The sequence below is a fragment of the Barbus barbus genome (genome assembly GCF_936440315.1).
Source record: "Barbus barbus genome assembly, chromosome: 6".
NCBI lineage: Eukaryota > Metazoa > Chordata > Actinopteri > Cypriniformes > Cyprinidae > Barbus > Barbus barbus.
The window spans coordinates 18,466,610-18,493,535 of record NC_136734.1 but is presented as its reverse complement, the minus strand read 5'-3'; the positions used below and the strand labels follow the sequence as shown (position 1 = coordinate 18,493,535).

General features: G+C 40.3%; 1 protein-coding gene across 1 annotated transcript in view; it reads left to right on the top strand.

Annotated features, from left to right (window-relative positions):
- The window catches only part of col27a1b (collagen, type XXVII, alpha 1b), an 81,603-nt gene that overhangs the window by 5,824 nt on the left and 48,853 nt on the right, over positions 1-26,926 (top strand). The window contains exons 3-7 of the mRNA XM_079418159.1: positions 2,383-3,635; positions 7,129-7,191; positions 16,728-16,781; positions 18,625-18,678; positions 19,944-19,997. Coding sequence (XP_079274285.1) covers positions 2,383-3,635; positions 7,129-7,191; positions 16,728-16,781; positions 18,625-18,678; positions 19,944-19,997 — 1,478 coding nt within the window. The remainder of the gene's footprint in view (positions 1-2,382; positions 3,636-7,128; positions 7,192-16,727; positions 16,782-18,624; positions 18,679-19,943; positions 19,998-26,926) is intronic.

The window sequence follows — 26,926 nt, the reverse complement described above, 5'->3', positions numbered from 1 at the left end:
ACTACCATGATATAATAATTTTGAAAAATTAAAATTTTGAGTGGGGTAAGGGTTTTGGTAGTTTTAGCCTCAGATGTCACGCCCAGTGACATTTGGCTGAATGTCTGATGCATATGGCACACAAAATTGGAAACGCTTCAGGAGTTTCGAAGTTGTCATCTGATCGGTTAAATTCTGCAGAATTTCCTGGAGAAGTGTGTCACATTCTTTAACGTTCTGCCTGAAAACAAAGATGCCGTGGTGCCAAAACCCCTCATTGACAACTGTGACAATCAGCATTTATCAGGGCCAACTAAACGCTAGATTTTCAAAAGTATGTGAAATATGTAAAGTTCACGGCATAGACTCTTTAAAATACATCCAAGAGTTTTACAGACCGGTCTGTTATTGTCAGGACATTTTCATGCCCAAAAACATGATGCGGCACAACAGGAAATGTGATTGGTTGCTTTACTGGTCAATCATATGGCCTCTTGGGCAGTCATTGGCCATTCAAAGCGGCCAAGGTTCCCAGACCTTCAGCCGTCAGTCTATGCAAGACTATGGTTTTTTGGTAAAGGGTTGAACTTTACGGCTAGGTTTAGGTTTGGGTCTTATGTTTTTTTTGTACAAACCATCTATAATTTCATGTCTTGTGCAAATATCATGATTTGTTATGAGACCAGGTTGTTTTTAAACCCTTCTGAATGATGTTTCTGAATGATGTTACCAGTATCCCTACTTACAATAAACCTTTTACCCTGGTGACAAAAAACAACTGTAAATGATCAGAATTTGCAATAGAAATGGTCAAAACAAGTCTTCAAAGCATAAAAACAAATGCAAGATGTAATGGCAATACAGCTGTGACCTGATAGGGCAAGTATAAATTGCGTAAAGTGGTCCTAAACTCGTTCACACTGGCCAGGGTCAGTAGGTCATGCTTATCGTTGAACCCTGCCTTAAAGAAGTTTTTTCATGCTGTTTATGACTCTTTCAGACAGCACCTCTTACTGTGATTTGTGAGTAAAACCAATGGATGTTCATCATGTGTTCTGTTGAGGTGCATTGTTGGAGTTGTGTTGTTGTTAGAGTTTTATGTCAGGAAATGTGATTTATGTGAAATTATTCAGATCATTAATTTTCTAAATTCAGAGCAGTTGTTTTCCTGCTGTTTGTCAGGAGATGATCTGTCACATCTTTCTGACATGCTCAGCAATGAAGTGGCCAAAATGTTAGTGACTGTTTAGATTTACTTACAATACTACAGCAGACATAGTTCTTTCTTTCAACAATCATCTGCTGATCATGATCTGTTAAATGATACAGGGTTTACATAGAAGAAAGTCTGTGCACATTATTCCATTTACATGTGCTTTTCATTTATTACTCATTGGGTATATTTTTTTAACTGCAAATGTTAAGATGGATTTAGTTTAGTTGATATGTTTGGGTTAGATTTGGTTTTGTGATGCATACTCTCATTTGTCTTTATTCTAAACTCATTGCTGACTGTTTAGAAGTGGCAGTCCGAAGACAGACATTGGCTGTTTCTTCTGCAGCCTTACGCGTTGTATTTTGTTACATTTAGTGGTTATTAAAAGAATCAATTGTGGTGCTATTGATATTGGTCATACCATTGGAATTAAAACGAAAACCATTTTTCATAATCAGTGTTATTGGCTTGATTTCCAGTGGAAATATCAGTTAGCAAAACTGACTTCAGAGAAGTTAATTTTTCTTAACCCCAATGTTTTAGTGTAAAAATACAACAAATAGTTAGAGTTATGCTTAAAATGTTGCCAGTAAAAATAACTATAACAAACTATAACTATAACTTTGCTTAGAATGTAAGTTTATCTTGTTTTAAGAATGTTTAGATATTTTTACTGGGAAACAAGATAAGAATGCAGATTAAGAAGAATATATATTTTTTACATTTTTATACCCCAGTCCACATAACTAACTGGAACACTTCAATCAATACAGACTAACATGTGGTTTTGTAAATCTTACAGGGACGTTTGAGATGCATACTACCACTCACTTCACTTGACCTAATTTATTGCAGACCTCTAACGAGCTAATGAATTTGTAGTAGAGGTGCTCAATCTATAAAACTCACATAAGCCCACAGTGTTATTTTTCTAAGTGTAACTGTATCAGCAGAGTATTTAATGGAAAACTGAAGCATTACCCCAGATGAAACAATAACTTTGCTGCATATGTTCTACATATGCTTTTGTTAATGATCTGTTTCTGTAATGAGCTCAGTGTCTCAGTGTGTGAGCAGCAGCTGCAAGCCTTCAGTCAGCTGCGACGAGATTCATTTTGCTCCTAAATCCTAAATCCATGTACATCAAGTGATTACTGTGGTAATTATTTGTGGTTTTCCTTTTGTAGATGTGGACGTGCTGCAAAGACTGGGATTGGTTGGGAAACGTCCATCTGGGACACGCGCCACACCTCAAGGTGTCATCCCCTTCAAATCAGGAGTTATCCTAACCCAGAGGGCACGAATTGACGTCCCAGTGAGCTCCGTCATCCCGGCATCACTGGGCTCTGCGTTCTCTCTCATCCTCAGCGTATGTTCGCATCGCATAAACAATGCTTTCCTCTTCACCGTTGTGACAAAGAGGAAAAGACTGCAGCTAGGGGTGCAGTTCATCCCTGGGCAAATCTTAGTTTACTCGGGCCAAAAGAACACTGTAAATTTTGATTATGATGTTCACAATGGTCAGTGGCACAACCTGGCTCTGGAAATCCAGGCCCAAAGGGTTACGTTATATACTTCTTGTGGGAAGACAAGTGTACATGCAGATTTGCATTTTAAAAATGAGGAAACGCTGGATCCAGAGGGCTCCTTTCGATTGGGAAAAACAAGCCAGAACTCGGTGCAGTTTGAAGGAGCCATCTGTCAGTTCGATATTCATCCCTCTGCTAAGGCAGCTCACAATTATTGTAAGTACATTAAAAAACAGTGCAGGGAAGCTGACACTTATCGGCCAAACCTCCCTCCTCTTTTACCGCTATTACCCCTGGATACCAATATATCTGTTACCGTTCAGACCCCAAATGTTGTAACAGAGGTAAACGACAGACATCTTTCATTAACACAAGACAAAGTACGCATTAATCATGAAACCTCACAAGTCCTAAACACCTCCGTTCTAATTACATCTCTGTCTGTACCAAGCACGATGCCACCGACGATAACCCAGCCCACACTAGAGCCCCCCCTGCAGGCCACAGCACAGACTGCCACGGCCTCCTTTGGGCGTAGGACATCACAAATATCTTCAAAGCCAACTCAACAAAGCAGTCCCAGGAAGAACCTCATTAAGGCAACTATAAAGCCCCAGATACTAAAAGAGAATGGGATGGCTGTCACCTCCACACCAGCAGGCCAACAGAAGAACAAACTGGATATCCAGACCCCTGCCACAAAAAAACCTAAACCTTTTAGCACATCCAGAGTGTCGGAGATGACAACATTAGCATCACAGAAACCATTACCAAAGGAGACCTCCAAACCCAGCTCTTTTGAGCCTGTCACCCCTGCAGCAACGGATGCTTTCCAAACCTTTGACCTTGAACCAACCCAATACTCCCTCTTGGCTGGGCCACCAGGACAGAAAGGAGAACCAGGATCACCGGTAGGATGTTCTTTCTTTTTTTAAGACATGTAGTCAACCAACAAAGTCATGTGGTCCAAGCAACATGGAGAAATATGCAAAAAAACATGAAAAATGAATGATATCATTGAGAGGACCCCATGTCTGTGAGTCAACCGACTCAACCCTGTTGAAAAAAAAAACAGCATATGCTTATTAGGTATGTTTTGAAGCATGGCAGCTGGTTTGAAATTTTCCTTAGTTGGTCATGAGCTCGTTTAAGCTGGTCCTGATTTGGTTATGAGCTGGTCTTGAGCAGGAGCTAGTCACTTAGGACCAGTTTAGGACCAGCACATGACCAACTTAAACCAGCTCATGACCAAGTAAGGATCAGCTTAAACCAGCTGCCATGCTTCAAAACATAGCTTACCAGCACATGCTGTTTTTTCAACAGGAAAATCTGCACGTCTCTTAAAATATCAGATAATTTGACCTTTTTATGGCAAGGCAGTTAGTTCAAGCTGTAAATTGCCATGTGGTGCAACTCCCCAAAGAAAGCCAAGTAATTTGTCTGTCAGATAGTAAAATGATCCATTTATTTTACAGTAAAATGTTATTGTAGCTGGATTTTTCCTGATTACTTTAAAGACGGTGGGATTTACTTTTTAAAATACTCAAAGCTAAGTCAGCTTACAAAACTATAACAAGATATTCAGCTTGCAATAGACCACTAGCACTTCATGGTATGAAGACCATTTTCTTTCTTTTTAAACAGTGTCTTATGGTGGCCAGATGGCAAGTGTGCTGCTTTGCTTATTTTGAAGAATGGTGAAATGTGAATTATTGGCTGTGGCCATGTGTTATGTGCGCCTTGGCCTTGTCATCTGCCTTCATATGTTATATTTAAGTGCTGACTGTTGCAATGCATTAATATGAATTCCTTGTCATTTGGTTTCCATTACCTCTTAGGGAGTTCAGTACATAATACACCACTCACTACACAACCACATCTTTTACTAGTTAAACAACCTTTTCTGGGTGCAAAGTGTTGGTTGAAGGCTGGAAAATGGTGTCATCATTGTTGCCTTTGAGCTTTTGGTGGTCTTGGTCTTAAGCCTAGTTTATAAAATCCTTTGGAAGGGCATTACCGGCCGGTGGGTTTTTGTCTGTGTAATGCTTACACACTTTTTCCTTGTAGTTAAAGAATGAGGTCACAAGGCAGAGGCTTGGAGACACACTGCAAAAAAAATAAAAAAATAATAATCAGCAGTTAGTCTGAACATATGTAAACTTCCTTGAAACAAGATAAATTCACTTGAGAATTAATTTTTTTTCAGAGAATATGGATCTTGAATTATTTATTTTTCTTTACCTTATATATTGTCATATTTTTTTCTTGTTTTAAACATAAACCTTTCTAAATGTGATTAGATTTATTCCTAAAAAAGTGTTCCATTTCTTATGCAGTTTTATTTGTCAAGTACATCTATATGTATTTAAGAATGTTTACTGAAAAACAAAACATTAACATTTTAAATGTATTTAATTTTTTTGCAGTGCATGCAGTGCAACCTAAAAAAGCTGCATGTACAGTATTAACATTCCCATTAGTTTTAGATGACCTGGTAGGATGTATACTAAAATGTATGTTAGGCTATTTAGTATGTTATTTAGGACTATATTGTGACTATAGTGTGAAGTCTGCAGGGAAAAGAGCCTAACAGCCGTCACCATGACAAGAGACCAAAATGGTGGTGGTGGATTTATAGATGCATTCAAACATTGCAACTCAACATCGGTACGCTAAAGCAACTAATATCAGTTGGATAGTGAATCATTTAAACAAAGATTGCATTGTTACTGGATAAGAATGACTTCAATCAATCAATCATGTAACAGACTTGCTAGTTACAACCTGTACAAGTCTTCCTGGATTAGTTTCCATTTCTTGTGGACAAGTGTCATCTTTTCCAAGACAGGATTTAAAACAAGCTTTGATGGGAGCAGAATTGTGCTCTAAAGTGAACTTATATTTACTATAAAGTCTGCCAACTTCATCCAACACTAGTATGCAGTTTATTGTTTATGGTACTGTATATACAGTCACAGTGAAGTCCTGAACTATTTTCCAGCAACAAACAACAACCAGATGTGCCGTTCAGTATGGCTGTCACACAGATAGCACTGTGCATTTTCAGGAGCGATCCCCTTAAGCAACTACTATAAAAGGCCTTGTTTCCTCTTTTTCTAATCTTTTCATTCTTTCCTGGAGGCAGAGAGAGAAAGAGAGATTGCTTTCATTCAGGAAATTTGCCACGTGGAAGAGACAGTGTAGGGGGCTCAATGGGGCTCTTCTGTCTTTCTTTCTCTCTGTAGCTCAAAATTACCATATTAATGTCATTCATATCAAGCAGACACTCTGCGCACAATGTCTTTGGGTTTATTATGTTGATCTTACTCCATAGAGTCCCAATGATTATTATAATGTTGAGTGAGGCAGAGCTCATTTTACCTGAACAACAAAGTTTATTGCTCAAAAACTAAAGGCAAAGTCAATATATTCATGAAATTTATGTTTATTTAGAGTTTTATAGCAGAGTTTTTGAAAACATTAGTAACATACACCTTTTAAATGATCTTTTATTAGTGAGTGCTGCTTACAAAATGAGTAGAAACAGGAAACCTGAAAACCATTGGGGAGTCCTGGCAGCATCGCTCTCAGTATGAGTGTGTGGGATATTGCCAGCTCTACAGGTGTTATGAAACATTGCCAGGATTTGTCTCATAGAATTTATTTGGAAGCAACACTTTTTAAAGCGACATTTTCCATTTGCTCAATGTTGTCATCAGATGTGTACAGTAAGCCACTTACTGTAGATGGGTACCGACACTTTTTTGCCAATTCTGAAGAATCTTGCTGCTACATTATATCAAAATTGAAAATAAATATTAAAGATGATCTTTCTTGCCGGATGTACAAGTAACGCTGGATATGATATATCAGAACTGCTTGTGCTCTTGTTCTTTTTCTCTTCTGAACAAGTGAAAGGAAAACAAAAATCTATGAACACTGACCTCTTGTTGAATGCAAGTTCAGTTAATTCATGTGTGTAATTGATTCAAAGCTAGCTGATAACAAATAACCAGTGGCTGAAACCAGTGCCATTAAAACAAGCCAATAAGTGCAGCAGTATGGACACAGTTTATTGAAAATGACTGCAGTCCAACTTTAATTCAAATGTAACTTCAGTTTTGCCAAAGACATTCTCAAAGAAAACCAGTTTTCAACCTGTAATATTTTAAAAATTCTCGACTTCTGCAATTATTTTTCTTTTGTTTTCAATTTAATTTTAATTTTTTAAACAAATTTGCATGTTTAATGGTTTAGTTCAGAAAAGTCCAAAAGTATCCTATAACAATGACTAGGGACTAGCCCCATCCAGCCTGGTTTGGGAGTTCGTTCAATGTCAGCAGGTAGATATTTAACACTAAATGACCCTTTTGTCACAGTTTTCCCTCCCTTCTTGACTTTCAGGCACCTCCAGGACCTCCAGGACCTCCTGGCAACCCAGGATTACCAGGAAAGAGAGGGCCCAGGGTAAGCCTATTAAATCTTTCACTTATTTTTTTCATGTCTCTGTTGCTTAGAAGATCTCAGGTTTTACTTCATCCAAGTCAATGTAATATTGCTCTGCATGTTACTTTAATGGACTTTAGTTGTCCAAAGCTGCATTAAAGGGTGATGAAATTTGAATTTGTACTTATAGTAGTACAAACCAGACAAACTTGTTCCAGTTGAAATGAAAAGTTGTGAATTTCTAGGCCGATTTGTATCAAGGAACTTTGCTGTTGTACCATGGGTGCAACAGGGGCTATGATATTACGCAGTACCTGAAAATAGTCTCCAGAAAGTTCCTTGATTATTACGCCAGGATGAGAGTATAGTTCCTAGTCATATCAGCCTAGAAAATCACAACTTTTCATTTTCCGTTAGTCTTAGTAACTGTCAGTCTAATGTAACTACAGAAGAGTCAAGTTTTAAATAGGAAAAATATCGAAACTCTTTGGTCATTTTTGAGCGAGATGCTAACGGTCTATGATCTATGCTAAGCTAAGCTAAAAGTGCTATCGCCAGACCCGGAGATCAGCTGAATGGATTCGAAAACGGTAAAACTCAACTGTTTAATTCTTGGGGAGTTGGAAAATGAGCCTATTTTCAAAAAAAGTGGAGTGTTCCTTTAATATTAAGAAATGTGCAATGTGCACAAGAAGTACTCCAAATGATTATTATGATAATGTAATGATTCATTTTTATGTCATTAAGTCTTGAGCGATATGTCAGTAAATATGTTTTTGTTGAATAGACTTTTTTGGCAACAACATTTTACTCAATTTACAGTATGTAAGCTCATTGAAATCTGCTTTTGTTACAAACTTATAGTTTGTCATCAGGATGAGTAAGTACCTTATAGAAATGGCTCTTTGCTAGTAAGGTTGAAATTGAGAGTGAAAGAAAGCATGAGACAATGAGATATCAGTTAATCAGTGATTCAAAGAGACTTCCCTGGTTGGAAGTCTAGATGTTTTGTATGTAAGATACCTGCCCAAGCTTATGAGACTGCCCTTTAGAGAGGCCCCTGAGGGCTGGACTGTGGGAACCCAATCTGTTGAGCTAAAGAAAGGACTCTTTGTAGCAGTCTTATTAAAGGTATTTAAAGCCTCACCGGTGCTCACCGGCTCTTAAGCTTTCTAGAGTTGCTGGTCAAGAGCCTTGTGATCCCACATCAGTATTCAGTGCAGTAAAGTACCATTTCCAAGAATATACCATGAAACACCTGATGTAAAAAAGTTTTGCTGATATTTTATCATATTTAAAAGTTTCATTATTTTTCATTTCTGCAGTGCTTGTTATATTTAACTGTCAGTTTTCATAAGCAATTCAAATGCAAGATAAAAATTTAGTTCCAAGTCTGTTAAATCTTATACTGATACATGTCATTTTGGATATAAGATTAAGATAACAAATTAATCTCAATTACACAATCTAAATTTAGGAAGGGTTTATAAATTGACACAGATGTACAGGTATGATTTCTAAAGCATCTTACTGAAGGACACACTGGTGATAAAGCAGATCCATTGCATTTACAGGCACTTTTTTCTTCACAGGGGTTTCATTCTTCATTTTTTGCATCTAAATGAACTATGTAATTGAAATCCTTATCGTACTTGAAAGTTGAAGCTACATTAGTTAATGTCTTTCAGTGGTTTACAAACATTTACAACATCAGCAAAGTGTTTGTTAGTTTTTGAATCAAATATACTAAGTGTTGGTTTGTGCTGAAGGTAACAAGTAGCGTAAGATCATTTTTGTATAATTTGAGGGTGGGGGGTGACATTGTGACTGTGTAAATAGACTTTTGTCACATTAGAAAGCTCAATTTTAAATCCTCTATGCCATTGTATACAAACTTGGATGGGGGAATAAATGGTTGTTTAAAAAAAGCCTCCAAGTCAAGCATAGCTTTTCTAGTCTGGAGAAGAAAGGTATGTTTACTATAGAGAATGTACAGTGAAATTGCCTATAGTCAAAGCTCACGCAAAAGTCAGTTTCAAACCAAGAAGTTTTCTGTTGCTCAATGTGGCAAATTCATGTGACCATCTTGAAACTTTTGCACTTACACTAAATTTTGAATGCATGGATTCCGATTGAAATGACTAGATTTCGTTGAATAATGGTAAATGTGAATCATTTTCCCATTCCTGTGTTAGCTTCTTTTTAAACCTCAGCTGGGATAGTTTTTTTTTTTTCCCTGATGCATTGTCATTTCCTTATGGCCACATGGACATTTTGTCTAATAATTGTTTTTGAAAACAAAAAAGCAATTTCCGACATTTTCCATATTTCTTTTTAGTGACTACACCAAAAATGGTAGTGTTTATGTAGTAATTCATCCCTCAGGTCTCTCACAAGTCCACAGAACTGTAAACCATTCCCTTCTGTGTCACCATGTGCTGGGTCATGTGGTCTGTCAGGGTTGTCTGGTGTGAATCAGAGTGTTTTGCACGTACTGTACCAACACAGTAAAATTCTCTGATGAACAATTTACAATGCCAACACTAGAAAGTTAACTTTTAAACATAGTTTATCTTGGTCAAGGGGCCAGGCCGGAAATATATTCCCCCAAGTGCACTGGTAAACATTAGGAGAGGCCTCCTTTGAGCCAGGTCAGGGAACCCCGCCATAAGTCAGCCATTCTCAAATATATGAGCCGGAAAGTGACAACCACCACGTGCGTCTGTCCACACGAGTGCCTGCTGGAGATCTGAAAGTGAGCAGGAGAGATTAACCAATATGTAACTTGATAGGTTTTCTTGATACCCCTCTGTCACTCTCCTCTGATCACTAACCACGACCACATGTGGAAAACCTGACCAAACATAAAAACGAGGTGGAAATCTGTACATGAGCTTCCTGTAAGTATCTCCATATGGCCAGTTTGTGTGTACTCAGCAGGAAGGGCGATGAATAAGAGCCCCACTCATGGCTAACCCCAGGTGGATCATATATAAATAATAGCGCTGCCTTGACAAGTAGGCTTCGTGTTCGCTCTCGGTTTTTAGTCTTTGAATCTCGCCATTGCTTGTTAGTTGCTCTACTAAACCACGTCATGACGTTTTTGATTGTACCTGTTTCTAACCTGTTACCTGTTTCTAACCTGTTTAACTGATGTATGACTGACAAATATTCATCACATTCATCACAAAAATGAAAAGTCTGATGAAATTTACTCACCCTCAGGCCATCCAAGATGTAGATGAGTTGGTTTCTTTATGAGAACAGATTTGGAGAAACTTATACTGTAGCATTACATCACTTGCACACCAATGGAGCCCCTGCAATTATTGACAATCTAAACGGCTGATAAAATCATCACAATAATCTACAAGTAATGTATACATCTCCATTCCTGAGGAAACTCATCTACATATCGGATGACCTTAGAATAAGTACATTTTCAGCAAATTGACATTTTCCGTTGAAATATTACTTTAATTTAGGCTTAAATATTTTTAGAGTGTATCTGTCAGGATTCTGCCCTGACAGTCTTGTCTGTCTTGTCCCTGTTCAATGTTTCTTTGTTTGTTTTGTGTCTGAGCACATGGCTCTGTCTCTGTTTGTGTTTGCCACATGCTCCTCTGGTCCAACCTCCCTGTTTCCCATGGTCACGCCCCCTTGTTTAGTCCTTGTCTAGTCCTCGTTTACGTGATTGTGTCCACCTGATCCTCATGTGCTCTGCTCCTTTATATTGTACTCCTTTCCCTCATGTCTCTGCTGGTTCGTTGCGTGAGTTCCTTGTGTGAAAGAGAATTTATTGTCAGTCTACTAGTCGTATTGAGTAGTGTTGTTTTTTTGCTCTCCTTATCTGTCTAGCTTTGCATTGGTTCTCTTGAGGTTTATCAAGATTCCTTTGCTTTTGTTATTTTGCTCTAGTCTAGTTCCTGCTTTTTAATTTTGTTCTAGTTTTCTTTAGCCTCTAGTTTGGCTTCTTTTCTTTTATTTTGATTTTCGTGTTAGCCAGTTTATATTCCAGTTAGATTCCTGGAATTTGCTTTTTGGTTCTTTCTTTTGATTTATTTGCTCTCAGCAGTTTGATTTTGGTTTTTCCTTTTTAGTCATAGCATGTAGTCATAGATGTTTTATTTTGTTGCTTGTTATTTTGTCTTGTGGTCTTGTCTTGTTTAGTGTTTGTTCCTGTTCTGTGTCCTGATTCCCCCGGGCTGCCGTTCTCAAGACCTGGCTATCTGACTGGACTGGTTTCACTACAGCTCAAAGTATCAAGCCCTGGCTGCTGTTCTCAAGAACTGGTTAGCTGATTGGACTGGGTTCACTACAGCTCTAAGTGCCAATCACTGGTTACCCAAGCTGCTGCCTGATCTCCATTGATATCATTGACTGGTGTTGCTCTATCTCCTTTGCTCTCTAGCCTAGCTTGGTCCAGGTCTGACTTCGGTCATCCTCCTGTTTTCCAGCGGACTGCCCTTTTCTATTGTTTGGATTCACTTCAGCCCTGTTTATTTCAATCTTGTCAATAAATGTCACTCCCTTGATAATTCTGCATCTGGGTCTCTCTCTAGTATCTGCTGTGCCAAGACCCCTGACAGAACGAACCAGCCATCACCAGACCCAGCAGAATGAGTCTTAAAATTGTTCCACCTGCCACTGCAGAAGGGAGATTGGCGCTCCAACGGGCAGTGTCATTGCTTCGTCAGGAGGGCATGGATCCACGGGGCTTTGCTCAGTTCTTTTGGACCATGGCTAGGGGCCTAGAATATGATGATGCAGTCCTGAAGGAGGTCTTCAACCTCGCTCTGGATGACCCCCTGCCACGATGGGAGATGGAGCAATTGCATGTTTTGAGTTTTTGGGACTTCTCCCTTTATGTGCATCACCGTAAAGACTGGCAGATCCTTAACCCTCCTGAGGATGTCTGCAGTGACCACCCTGCCCTCCTTCCTCCTTTGAGTCAAGTCCACGATCATCATCTGACTCCTACTGAGAAACGAAGGAACAGAAGAAAGCGGGCGGCTCGAGTTGCTGCATCTACCAGAGAGTCTTCAGAGTCTGCTCCTGCCAGTCCAGAGCCGGTCGAGTCTGCTCCTGCCAGTCCAGAGCCGGTCGAGTCTGCTCCTGCCAGTCCAGAGCCGGTCGAGTCTGCTCCTGCCAGTCCAGAGCCGGTCGAGTCTGCTCCTGCCAGTCCAGAGCCGGTCGAGTCTGCTCCTGCCAGTCCAGAGCCGGTCGAGTCTGCTCCTGCCAGTCCAGAGCCGGTCGAGTCTGCTCCTGCCAGTCCAGAGCCGGTCGAGTTTACACCAGTCATCCCTGAGTCCGTTGAGTCCACCCAAGTTATCCTAGAGTCTAAGTCTGTTCAAATCCTCCCAGTTCGGGTCAAGGTATCTTCAGTCGTCCCTGAGTTGTTTGAGAGGGTTGCAGGCACGCCAAGAGTGGCCAATCAGGCACCTTTGAGCCCTCTAAGACCTAAAAGGAGGGCACACATTGTGCAGTCAAATGCTCTTCTTTCAGAGGTCCCAAGCACATTGGTCCAGGACGACCAGAGTCAGGAGAGTCTGATTCAAGAGGTCCCTAATCCTGTGGTCCAGGAGGACTCTACTCAGTTGGTCCTGTTTTCTGTGGTTCCAGAGGTATACAGCCTGGAACCAACCCCTAAGCCGCCTACTTCACCAGCTAAGTCTGTGTTAAAGGAACCTGAGACTGCACCGTCTGAATTTATGGGACCTATTTCGTCCAAGGTGGGCACTGCGGCTTCAACTGAGACTGTTCTTGACCTGGCCATGGAGGCCATTCCAGAGCATCTCACCCTGCCTGTTATGGCCATGGAGGCTACCTCAGAACAGCGAGCCAATCCTGTTGTGTCCACAGAAACCAATCTTGTTTGTCATCTGATGCTTTCAGAAACCCTTCCTGCAATGGCCATGGAGGCCATCCCTGAGCAGCTCGCTGTCATTACCACACAGGCCAATCCTGAGCAGCCAGTACTCTCAGCCACAGTTCCGGTCCAGGCCTCACAACCTCCAGGGTGTACTCCAGCCCAGGAGTATCCAGAGTTCTTCGGAGTAGCCCAGGAAAGCTATCCCCAGTCAGTCCCGGATCCTGTCAGCGCAGCCCAGGGAAGTACACCTGAGTCAAGTCCAGTGTCTGTCCCTGAAGTTCTGGGGAGTGCGTCCAAGTCAGTACCTGAGACCGTTTTTGTGCCTTCTGAGCCTCTTCCCCAAGGGTTCACCCTCCCTATCAGAGCAGTCATGGCCCCTGAGTTTGTCCCAAGGTCTTTCACCAGTCAAGAGTTGGCCCCGGAGACCGAGACCACTAAGGCCATTTTCAAGACTCCACCAGCGAAACAAGTCCATGTCTCCAGAAGGACCACCAACAAGGTCCCCATCCCACCCTCCCTGTCACCAAGGCCTTACGAGTTCGTTAAGCCGGCAACTCCATGGTTGGCCACAAATTCTTTCCCTGGAGTATTTTCCTCCCCAGTCCCACCTCCTATGTTTTCTGGTTGTCCTGGAACTCAAGGTTTCCTTCCCAGCCGGCCCTCCCAGTTTGTGCCCCCTTTGCCGGGTGTGGACGCCTGGAGGCGTCCGTTGGGGGGAGGGTACTGTCAGGATTCTGCCCTGACAGTCTTGTCTGTCTTGTCCCTGTTCAATGTTTCTTTGTTTGTTTTGTGTCTGAGCACATGGCTCTGTCTCTGTTTGTGTTTGCCACATGCTCCTCTGGTCCAACCTCCCTGTTTCCCATGGTCACGCCCCCTTGTTTAGTCCTTGTCTAGTCCTCGTTTACGTGATTGTGTCCACCTGATCCTCATGTGCTCTGCTCCTTTATATTGTACTCCTTTCCCTCATGTCTCTGCTGGTTCGTTGCGTGAGTTCCTTGTGTGAAAGAGAATTTATTGTCAGTCTACTAGTCGTATTGAGTAGTGTTGTTTTTTTGCTCTCCTTATCTGTCTAGCTTTGCATTGGTTCTCTTGAGGTTTATCAAGATTCCTTTGCTTTTGTTATTTTGCTCTAGTCTAGTTCCTGCTTTTTAATTTTGTTCTAGTTTTCTTTAGCCTCTAGTTTGGCTTCTTTTCTTTTATTTTGATTTTCGTGTTAGCCAGTTTATATTCCAGTTAGATTCCTGGAATTTGCTTTTTGGTTCTTTCTTTTGATTTATTTGCTCTCAGCAGTTTGATTTTGGTTTTTCCTTTTTAGTCATAGCATGTAGTCATAGATGTTTTATTTTGTTGCTTGTTATTTTGTCTTGTGGTCTTGTCTTGTTTAGTGTTTGTTCCTGTTCTGTGTCCTGATTCCCCCGGGCTGCCGTTCTCAAGACCTGGCTATCTGACTGGACTGGTTTCACTACAGCTCAAAGTATCAAGCCCTGGCTGCTGTTCTCAAGAACTGGTTAGCTGATTGGACTGGGTTCACTACAGCTCTAAGTGCCAATCACTGGTTACCCAAGCTGCTGCCTGATCTCCATTGATATCATTGACTGGTGTTGCTCTATCTCCTTTGCTCTCTAGCCTAGCTTGGTCCAGGTCTGACTTCGGTCATCCTCCTGTTTTCCAGCGGACTGCCCTTTTCTATTGTTTGGATTCACTTCAGCCCTGTTTATTTCAATCTTGTCAATAAATGTCACTCCCTTGATAATTCTGCATCTGGGTCTCTCTCTAGTATCTGCTGTGCCAAGACCCCTGACAGTATCTAATAAGATCCCAAGGTATTTGCTGCAATCATTTTACACATTATGAAAGACAGGGTGAACAGTTGAGCAGTCTTGAAAAGTGAAAAGTAGCTGCTAAATGTGCTGAAATAGGGCTGTGCCAGAAACTGTAAACAGAATTTAATTTATGAGAGATGTTTGTGTACATTTTCTAGTGATCTTGGCAGCAGTAGTTTGTCAAATGATGATTAAACAATAGAGAAGAGTTATAACCAGCATAACCGGTATATATAAAGACATGAAATGTAGTCAAGCACACTTTCTACATTTTCTGCATCGTAGCAGTGGAGTGATGCTGTATAGTGCTTATTTACCTGATTTGCATAAATTCTTGAGTGAATCGGTGCTAAAACAATGCAGAAAGCATGTGCAAATAAATATCATCAAGCCCAAATCATTCTGACCCATAGTGTTTGTTCCCTATCAGTGTGGCTTTTAGTTTTGGTTGACACATATTAACCTCTAAAGTGATGGCCATTTGGATTGTGACTTTTGCAGTTTATTTTTTAAGATCACTTCCATTTTGTCTGCTTTACTAACAGAGCATATACATCAGTGTCTATGGAGCTTTCTTGCACTCTCTCTACTCAAGCCCCATGGTCGCTGTTGGAAAAGTGAGCTAATGAAGAAAATCATGTCCATATGGTATATGCCAAAAGCATATGCCAGAAGTACCCTTTATAACACAACACTTTCTTTTTAAGTGGAGGGCAATTTTCTGAATGCATGCCTTGGGCAAACTGTGCTACTTACATACAGTACTTACCAAGAGGGCCAGAATAATGAAAAATGCATGAGGTTTTTTAACATTGCTTCATTTCCTAAATTTGGCTAAGCTGCTTCCCTCAGATTCTGATGGGGTTGGTGACTTTAAGGGACTAAAGGAATAAACATTTTCCAGGGTTTGAGCTAAAGGTTGGGGGCTGAGAGGTCCTGAACCACTGTAAGAATTAAGGGATCCACTATAAGTCTTTATTTATTGCCCTGACATTTTTTTTTTCTTTTTGGCACTCATTCTTTCCAAGTTTCTGTCTGAAATTTATAAAGGTGCCTAAGTTGGGACTGCCACTGTCGAGTCATCACTGCTTTAATGTCAAGTTAATCAAGCTGGTAAAATTGCTATCCTAAATGCAACCCGATTCTGTTTCTGTTTATGCATGTACTGACATACTGTAGATATTCAATTTTACATGATCTGTTAAAAAAATAAATAAATTCATTTATCCGCTCACTTAAATACAGGGAGATTAGGGAGAGAAACGTGTTTGAGAAAAATGTGTCACAGCATAGAAGAAAAAACCTTTTAGGCTTCCAAAATGTCTGACAATATAATTTCCACTAAGGGAAAAGTTGTTTGAAGACTGATCAGTTTTGACAGATGTTTTCTTTAATCGGCGGATTGTCTTTGATTTAATTAGCTTATGTTGCTTACATCACTGAGGTTTGAATAAATTATCATTTTATAATTTGATTTAAATCTTGCTGCTGTTCCTAACTGGGGGAGTTACTCATTTTACCTGCCAAAGTAAATTTTTACTCGCATTGGCACTTCATGAGTGTTAATTTGGAGCCCCGATAGCAGCTTTTGGACTGACAGAAGTAATGTGCTTCTAAAACAGTCTAGTACATGAGTATTCATTTCACTGACTCTTTTTCTCTCTGTACATCTAATTCTCTTTTATGCCCCTCTTCTTTCCTTTCTTGTCTTTTTATTGGGGTTTTATTGTTCGGAAAAAGAAAAAAACAATAATGTGCTTCAAGGCTTGTGACCCAGCTTAAGTCTCCTGCAGGGATTGCACAATTACTAAGCAGGAGACAGCACAAAAATACAAGTGAACACGTGTTGTGTTGTTTTGTAGGGTCCCCCTGGTCCGCATGGAAACCCAGGCCGCCCAGGGACCCCCGGACCCAAGGTACGTACCACTGAATACAGATTTGTAATGCTTTTGTGGATGCTAACAAACTAGTTTGTTAGAACTGTGAAGCACCTTTTGGTTATGCTTTATTTTGATAGTCCACTTTAGAATTCTACTAACTATAACTACATGTCAACTACTTTGCAACTACATGTCAACTAACTTTCAGAGTAGACTGTTAGGTTAGATTTTAGTAGAATAAGTTGACACATACTTGCAAAGTTTCTCATAGTCAGCATGTTATATGTTGTGGACCCGTTACTTACTGTTTGTAGAATGTATAAAGTGGACAATCAATATAAAGCGTTAACCCCACTTTTGTCTGTTCTTGTTTAGTTTAGTTTTTTTTGTTTGTTTGTTTTAAGAAGCAATTTGTGATGACATTGATCACTGATATGTTTGGACATACCATAACAAAAACCTGTGCCGTAAAATGCAAGTCTTGAAATTATTAGCGAATTCCTCTTCTTAAAGGGGATCATTAAACATATGCATGAGCTTTGATCTACTCAATGGCTTCTAATTATGAGCCATATGCCGTTTAAGTAACACTTTAATAGGTGATTGTGTATTTTTACAGCAGTGATATCACAAGGTAGACTATGTCAGTAGTACCATAAAAAACACTACTACTTTGGGACCAATAGAAAACCAGTAACTCTACCGTCTACGTTTAGCTGTTGTAAATTAAAAGAGAAACAATAAAACATGAGTAGCTGAATTATGATGAACGTTGGCAAGAAATATGTGTGAAGTACGAGTTTGACGACATCATTGGACCTGTTTATTTCCATTCACACTTTTCACGGTTGTTCATTTGACCACATCTGGCTGCTTGTGGAATTCTTACAATAGACCAGGAGAGCAAAGATCTTTCTTTGCCATCTGAAGGAGAGCCCAAATTTAAATTCCCCTCACTTACTGTTACCGCCAGTTGTAAGTATGTTTGTTGTTGGCTTCCTAGCAGTAGTTTCTCTCTATAATTGTATTCAAATAGCAATAATTTTGTATTTCATTGAGTGGTAAACCATCAAATGATGGATAAGAGCATTATAACTGGCATGTGTCCAGACACATGGTGTAGACAAACACTCTTTTTGGCTTTTAAGAGCCAATTTTGGTGTCGAGCCTGGTGAATTCTTTACAACCAAGCTCAATACCTACAAGATTATGCAAAGCAAATTGCATTCAGCACATATTTATGGGCATGTTTGCACTCTTACCTGATTTACATAATTACTTTGGTGAAACAGCCGCAAAAACAATGCCGGAAGCATTGTCAAACAACAAACAGCAGATGCTTAGATTAATTGGAGGAAAAAATATGCTACCACTTGTACATGTGTTTGAATTATAACCATAAAGCATGTCTTCATCCCATTGCCTGAAAAGGCAGAAGAATGTGCTGTGTGAACCCCAGTGTCATTGCAGAGGCTTACTGTAAACTTATTCTCACTTGCGTACATGGGTCACTCTCTTATGTAAACAACACTCCTTCCCTTTGCAAGCCTTCATTACTCTTATCCATCTAGACTATATAGAAAAATTAGGAGAGGAATTCTGTTACAGTGTTCTGTTTGGAGTAGATTTGAGGTCACAATAACTCCCCAGTAACCTCCTCATTTCCTGTGGGATGTATACATGGTTCAAAACAACAGTGAGTGGTGTGTCACTGTAGGTAGTTTGAAAAGTCTTCTCATTTAAAAGCATTTATAGGATGGTATACACAGTTTAACTTTTATGAAAGCTTTGTATAATCTAAATACACCTCATTCTAATATTTAAAAAATTTTCCACGAGGGGTAGTTTGGATCAATTATTTTTCTTCTGTGTGTTACAGGGAAAAAAGGGAGACCCTGGAATCTCACCTGGCAGAGCACCAAATGGAATAAAGGTATGGGTTTTAAAGTATGGAATAATGGAATAAAGAACGGAACCAAATAGAATAAAGTATATTGTGCACTAGCAAACTTTTTTCATTCTTAAAATAATGCAAGTGCTTGCATTAATCAACACACTAATTCTTGAGAATAAAAACAAAAAATAGCAGCTGGTAAAGAACTATATAAGAACTATTTAAATTAATTGTTTTTATAAATTTCAAAATGTAATTTATTCCTGTGATGGCAAAGCTGAGTTTTCAGTCATTATTCCAGTCTTCAGTGTCACATGATCCTTCAGAAATCATTCTAATATGCTGATTTCCTGCTCACAAAAAGAGAAAATTTGGTAACACTTTATTTTAGGGTCTCGTAACTAGTTGCTTATTAGCATGCATATTACTAGAATATTAGCCATTTATTAGTAGTAATTAAGCACATATTAATGCCTTATTCCTCATGACCTTATTCTACATCCCTATCCTATCCAATATCTAAACTTTAACAATATCTAAACAACTACGTTACTAACTATTAATAAGCAGCAAATTGGGAATCTATTGAGGGAAGAGTCTTAGTTAATAGTGAATAAGTGTTCCCTATTCTAAAGTGTTACCGACAATTTGGTGCTCAGTTGTGCCGTTTAATATTTTTGTGGAAACCATGATTAATAAGCCTGAAGGGCTTGATTAGCCTGGTCAGGTGTGTTTAATTAGAGTTGTGAAATTAGAGTTGCGAGCTGTGGCCCTCCAGAAATTGAGTTTTGCACCCCTACCTTAAGGCCTGGGACACACTAGACTATTTTCAAATTTTAAACGATTTTAAAACTGGTGGAGACCACCACAGTTTTAACTGACTTTTAACATTAAAATCCGCCTGCCAATTATAGTATCATTTTCATGGTGAGACGAGATCTCATGTAGACTTATAAGATCAAACATGAAATCAGAATAGCATAGTAGCGAACAAGTAGCATATACTTCGGCTTTTATGCGCACGCAAGGGTCCAAGTGTACAAGAATAGTACGCACTGTACTATACGCACATCGTCCGATTTTTGTAACCATGCATACATATGTGTTGATCGCCTGCTTTCGTGCACGCAATCAAATCGAGTATACTTTGAAAGGCTGCACATTTGACTGTACACATACGCTAGCGTACACTGCGAAAACTGAAGTATACTTTGGGCTTAAGTTACAATGGGTGGTGTCTCTGAATATTTTAACATTGCCAAATTTGCCATACTAGGAGTAATTTTCAGTGTTTTCCTTTTTAGGGGGACCCTGGGATATTAGGGCTACCCGGACTACCCGGTCAAGCTGGTCGGAAGGTAAGAGTCATTCTTTGATTCTAGGGAGACTCCACCAATATCACGTCACAGAACGGATCTAAGCATAGTTCCCAACCCAGATGTTTGGAAATGTTCAGCACACTTAATTTGCAACAGCATAGCATCATGTTTTTCCAGGAAACATTATTGCTTTATCAGTCCGATGTTAAAGTAATCCCTCACATACAGTCATACCACGGCTTATTCTGGATGGCGAGACATCAGTCTAACTCAGCAAATGCAAAACAGGTTCTTGTGTCGAACTCCTCCTAAAATCAGTTGTGTGAAATCCCATTGGAAAAGGTTCTTGTAGTAGACCTCACGGAAGATTAGTGTATTTCCCCTGCTTTTCTAGAAAGAAACCCAATTTGTTTCAGACATGTCCACCTGACCTTGATGTCCTGGACGCTGCTGTGAACAGGATAGCCAGCGCATGACCTCATTGTAGTCCAATTTCAAGGGATGTCTGTGGAAAATTCCTTGTAAAATACTGTGGTTTACCTCCACGTAGAGTGTGTGTATTTTATTTTGAAATGTTATTTACCTAACAGGACCAAATAGGTGTCATTATAGTACAACAGAAGAGGTAAATGGGTTCCAAATCAAATGAACAGACAGCGCTTTGGCCAAGGCAGAAGTCCTGCTTCAAAACAGTCATATTTCCAGTGAACATATACACTGTCTACACCGCCGAGATGAAATTGGCTCTGCCAGGTCCCCGTACTAACACTTTCAGACAGTCATTTGCAATTGCAAAGACGCCCATATTCACTTTCTCCAATGTGGAAAATTTGCTATTAAGCTTTTAGAAAACCTTCACAGATGGCATTTTCAATTGGGTTTGTGAATTTGCCATTCAGTAATTTGGCATTCTAAGAAGTAATTTTATGTGCTGTTGAGTAGCACACGCAGTCACACAACACACACAAAGAGACTCATACATGTGTGTCGTATTACATCAGAAGTTTTACATATATTCATAATCAGTGGTGTTTGTTTGAACGTTTGGATCAAAACGACTCCCTGAAACATTGTAAAGTAATGGAATTACCTGAAATGTTCTTTTCCTCCATGTGTTTCCAATCACACAGCCACAGATATAAAACAAAATATTAAAAGCTGGTGGAAAATAGTTGCAGACACTGCTTGTGCTAAATTACTGCTGGCAACGAACCATATAGTTATTCCATCCATGGGCCGTGGCCAAAGACAAAATCTTGTAACAATAAAACAAATGAAAAATGTAATGCTCAAACGTACTGTAAGGTAACACATGTACAGTAAGAAGCAGTGACACATTTTGTCATACGAGCAGGTAATGATCGGCTGGGATTGAGTTATGCTTTTAATTGCAAAATATTGAGCCATGTACAGTCTTTCTATCGTTTCACACTCTCGCTCTGGGGATCAGCAGATGTGGCCTCTGGCACAGCTGGACGGTGTGCTGTAATACGACGAGCATAGGCTACTAACGTCTGCTTGGAGATTGTAATGCTCCACCCCTTTTCTTTCTCACTGGGATTCACTGGGACCCTTTTGGCAACGATCTTTTATACACTATATTTGTCATTTGGTTTGTGTAACTGTTTTATAGACCCAAGATGTGAACGGTGAACCGTTGCTCGGCATGTATTAGTTAGTATTTTTTCTGTGATGTGTCCTGAAGTGATTTCTGTAGAGCTGACTCCACATCGTTTGTCATTACAAGCTCCAGATTCCTTTCTTCTTACTCATATTCCCACACTCAGCTGCTCTGTGCTCAGTTGCTTATCTAAGTTCTCAGACATAGTTGAACTCATTTCTTTGTTTTCAAAGCAAAGCATCTAAGGCAAGCATCACTATTTTTATTGCTCATAATGAGGTAAAAGGATTTCAGCAAACTCCTTACCCAAAGTATTAAACTAGTAACACTTTTCAATATGGTCCTTGAAGTTAGCGTTAGTTAATGCATTAACTGGAAATGAGCAATACATTTGTTACATTATAGTAATCTTTGTTAATGTTATTTATTTTATTAGCTCATGTTCATTAAATAATATCAACAACATTTATTCTTGATTATTTTAATGATGTCTTGGTAAATGCTAAAAGTAACTTTAAGATTAATAAATGTGGTAACTCTTTAGATTAGGGAAACTGTTCACTATTAACCAGTTGTGTCAGTCCTCTGTCGTGTGTGTCGTGTTTCCGCCTCATGTGTCCTTATTTGGTTTGTTTCCTGTCCTCGTTGAGTGTCATTATTATGGCCACAAGGACCACCTGCCATTGCCTCCTGAGCTCCCTGCACCTCCATAGCCTCCTGAATTCCCTGCACCGCCATGGCCTCCAGAGCTGCCAGCTCCGCCATGGCCTCCGTTCTGTCTGTTCCGCTGTCTGAGCGCCCACCCCCACTTGTGTTCCCTCCTCATGTGTCCTTATTTGGTTTGTTTCCTGTCCTCGTTGAGTGTCATTATTATAGCCACAAGGACCACCTGCCATTGCCTCCTGAGCTCCCTGCACCTCCATAGCCTCCTGAATTCCCTGCACCGCCATGGCCTCCAGAGCTGCCAGCTCCGCCATGGCCTCCGTTCTGTCTGTTCCGCTGTCTGAGCGCCCACCCCCACTTGTGTTCCCTCCTCATGTGTCCTTATTTGGTTTGTTTCCTGTTCTCGTTGAGTGTCATTATTTGCGTCTTGTGGTAAATGTGGTAACTCTTTAGATTAGGGAAACTGTTCCCTATTAACCAGTTGTGTCAGTCCTCTGTCGTGTGTGTCATGTGTTCTCACTTCATGTGTCCTTATTTGGTTTGTTTCCTGTCCTCGTTGAGTGTCATTATTTGCGGAGGAAGTCGTGGCCTAATGGTTAGAGAGTCGTACTCGTAATCCAAAGGTTGCGGGTTCAAGTCTCGGGCCGGCAGGGATTGTAGGTGGGGGGAGTGAATGTCCAGCGCTCTCTCCACCCTCAATACCACGACTGAGGTGCCCTTGAGCAAGGCACCGAACCCCCAACTGCTCCCCGGGTGCCGCAGCATAAATGGCTGCCCACTGCTCCGGGTGTGTGTTCACGGTGTGTGTGCACGTTGGATGGGTTAAATGCAGAGCACGAATTCCGAGTATGGGTCACCAAACTTGGCAGTATGTCACTTCACTACACTTCATTAGTAGTTAATTCAGTCCAGCTGTGTTTGTGTAATTAACCTGTGTATTTAAGTTCCTGCCTGTTCAGTTTCGTGTCATCTGGTCTACTCGTTACTCCCCAGTGTTCCTGTCTGTGTCAGCCTTGCCTTGTCTTGCCCTGCCTTGTTTGGATTTGTTTTAGACTGTTATTTGAGTTTACATCCTCGTCTCCGTGTTCCTGTATCATCCTTGCTGTGTGCACCGTGACAAGTTGCTTATTAGCAGTTAATTAATTAATTATTATCATATTAATATTTACTGACATATTGGCTGTTTATTAGTACTTACAAAGCACATATTAAAGGTCCCATGAAATGCTGTTTTTTGGATGCTTTTATATAGGCCTAAGTGGTCCCTAGTACTGTATCTGAAGTCTCGTTCCCGAAATTCAGCCTTGGTGCAGAATTTCAGCCACTACGAGCCAGTCCCAAAATGAGCTTTCCTTAGGACGAGCCATTTCTGTGTCTGTAGCTTTAAATGCTAATGATGAGGAGAGAGCAAGGTGGAGGGTGGGTGTGTGTCCTGCAGCTTGCGGCCACGGTACCATGCACTAATGTTGACAGTGGATGTATCACAATGGCTCGTAGACACGCAGTCCTTCAAACTTTTCAGTTTGACCCAGAATCTGATCCAGATGGAGATACACTGGATGAAGAAGTTGCAACTCAGCGGCTACAGCAGGACGTCTCCGAATGGTTAGTTTAAAATATTGTGTCTGGATACGGTCAGTGTTTCCCACACATAGACTTTACCTGGGCGGGCCGCAACAATATCCACCGCCCGCTGCCATCAGCTCCCGTGTCTCACACACACGCGTGTGACTTTAGAACAATATTTAGTAACTTTCAGACCCATTTGGCGGCTTTTTTCCCATAGCGGGTACATACTAACAAACCTAGTGACTTTAAAAAAAACAAAACAAAAAAACCTTATCATTCAGTTGGGAGATGTCTTCAGTACAGCCCCGCTAGCGTGAGGTCTCTCTCCCGGCGCAGTGTCGCCTCTCTCGGCGTCTGTTCTGAGCAGTGAGCAGCAGAGAAGCAGCGCTTTCAGTTTGCCTTAAAGCAGCAGACTCATCAATAAATCATTTACAAAACCAAAACAGCGTTTACAAGCACTTGTCGCTTACTGACTGTTTGGACTTTTAAATATGAACATAATTTGTCTGTTAATATGCGCCGTTTATTACTCAGATGCAAAACAATGCTTTGCTCGTTTGCAAGCCATGATGTCTCTCGAGGAAAAAAAAATAATTGCGCTCTCCTCGCACGATCGTAGCTCATTTTCTCATGGGCGGGCAAAGCAGAGAAAGGGGAGGTAACCTTTCCCCGTATGACGACATAAGTGGAAGATTCCAGATCGGGCCAAATTCAAATTCAAATTTTATTCAAATTCAAATTTTATTTGTCACATACATATACATACATAGTACGACATGTAGTGAAATGTATTGTACGACTGTCCAACAAATTGTCCAACAAAATTAAGAAAAACCTCAAGTTTACAAAAATACAAATAGAAAAAGTACAGTAAACATATATACAGAAATAAACTAGCAATAAAATAAAATAACAAATAGATATGAGAATAAAAAATAGATATGAAGAATAAAAATAGAATATGATTCTATATAGATTCTATAAAAAGTAAAGTGTATGTCAGTGATAAAGTGTCCGTGTGCTGTGCAGTGCAGTAAAGTGTATAAGTGAGTAAAAGGAATACTAAAGACAAAGACAAATGGTATGTAAGTCCGACTCATTTATCCTTACGTGACCTTCTACAAATTAGTGCAGATTGTAATTGAAAATGTGCAAAGTGGAAGTGTGGGGTGATGTGCTTAGAGTGGAGAGAGGTTAAGACTCCGAATGGCCTGCGGGAAGAAGCTCCTCCTCATTCTCTCTGTGTTCGCCTTCATGGAGCGGAAGCGCCTCCCTGAACGCAGCAGAGAAAAGAGTCCATTGTTGGGATGGCTGAGGTCCTTCACTATCTTCCTGGCCCTGGTCAGGCACCGCTTGCTGTAGATCTCCTGCAGGTCAGGGAGCTCGGTGTGAATGTTACGTTCCGCTGAACGCACCACCCTCTGGAGGGCTCGTCTGTCCTGCATAGTGCAGTTCCCGAACCAGGAAGTGATGCTGCCCGTCAGGACGCTCTCGATGGTGCAGGTGTAAAAAGTCTTAAGCACCCGAGAGGGAAGTCTAAAGTCCTTTAAGCGTCTCAGATGGTACAGACGCTGCCTGGCCTTCTTCACCAGGGTGCTGGTATGACAGGACCAAGTCAAGTCCTGCGTGATGTGAACACCCAGGTATCTGAAGCTGTCCACTCTCTCCACTGGAGTTCCGTTGATCGTGATCGGCTGGTATGACCGCTCCTGCTTCGTACTGAAGTCCACTATCAGCTCCTTAGTTTTGCTGATGTTCAGGTGTAGACTATTCACCTGGCACCAACTCTCCAGGTTCTTAATCTCCTGTATGTAGGCCGTCTCGTCGTTGTCTGAGATCAGGCCCAACACAACAGTGTCATCAGCAAACTTGATGATGGTGGTGGCCATCTGAGCTTTCATTTTCTCAAAGGCGAAGCAGGATACCAAGGGCTTGGTTTACACCTATCGCCATTTCTAGCCACTGGGGGACCATAGTCAGGCTAGGGGAACTCATATTAATGTAAAAAAACCTCATAAAGTGACATTTTTATGCCATGGGACCTTTAATACTTGACTATATTCTAGATCCCATAACCCTACCCAATACCTAAACATGATTACTACAAAAACTACCTTACCTTCTGTCAATAAGCAGCAAATTAGGAGTTTATACTCTTCTAATCTAAATGGTTACCATGTATGCTTTAGAAGTATTTTTAATTGTTAGTTAATTAAGAGTTAACTAATGTTAACAAATGGAACCCGTACCATTACATTTTTGTGCTACAAATGTAAATTACCTCTTTTTTTAATAATAGTTGTGCAAATACTTTTCTTTATGATCAGACACAGATTTTGCCACGCAGGCTGTAAAAACAGGGAACAACAACAAAAAAATCTTTGGTCTGGTTTGCTGGATTTAAAGAGTTTTTGGACCCTTTTAATCTGGTCAGGCAGAGACCCCAGCTACAGTGTATCAACTAAAAACCAGCTAAGTCTGGTTTGGAGGCTGGTTTAAGCTGTCTCTTTTAAACTAAGGATGGCGTCTTTTAATGTGGTCCATTAAATAACCACCTGGCAACAACCAAAATATCCTAGTAACCCTATATCAATGCACTAAAAACTCTTAAAAAACCTTAGTAGCTGCAATTGCAACCATCCGCAAAATACTAGCATCATGTTTTGCATAGAAAATTTTATTCGGGCAAACACCACTTGTGTTTATTTATAAAAATGTATTAAAAATTTTAAATTAAGGCCAGTAAGAGACCTGGTTGTGAAAACAGTCAAACCATAATTAAACTGCTACAGTACAGTACAGTAGACCCCAAAACCTTGTACTGACATTATATGGCATGGCTTAAACAGTATTTGAGAGGAAATTGTCATAATATTTGGGTTTTTAGCCTTAGGCAATGGTTGAAAATAAATCTTTGACAGGGATAAGAGTGCTATAAAACATAGTTAACTCCAAGTTCCCTCAACTATAAAATATAATTTCTTTTATAACTGGGCTTTTGAACACATTCCCTGCCACCTGTTTGAGTAATAGGAATATGTTTATTCAACATCAACAAACTCAGCCCCTTGACCACATCTGTTATTGGATATCAGTCCCATAGATGTCCTTGGTT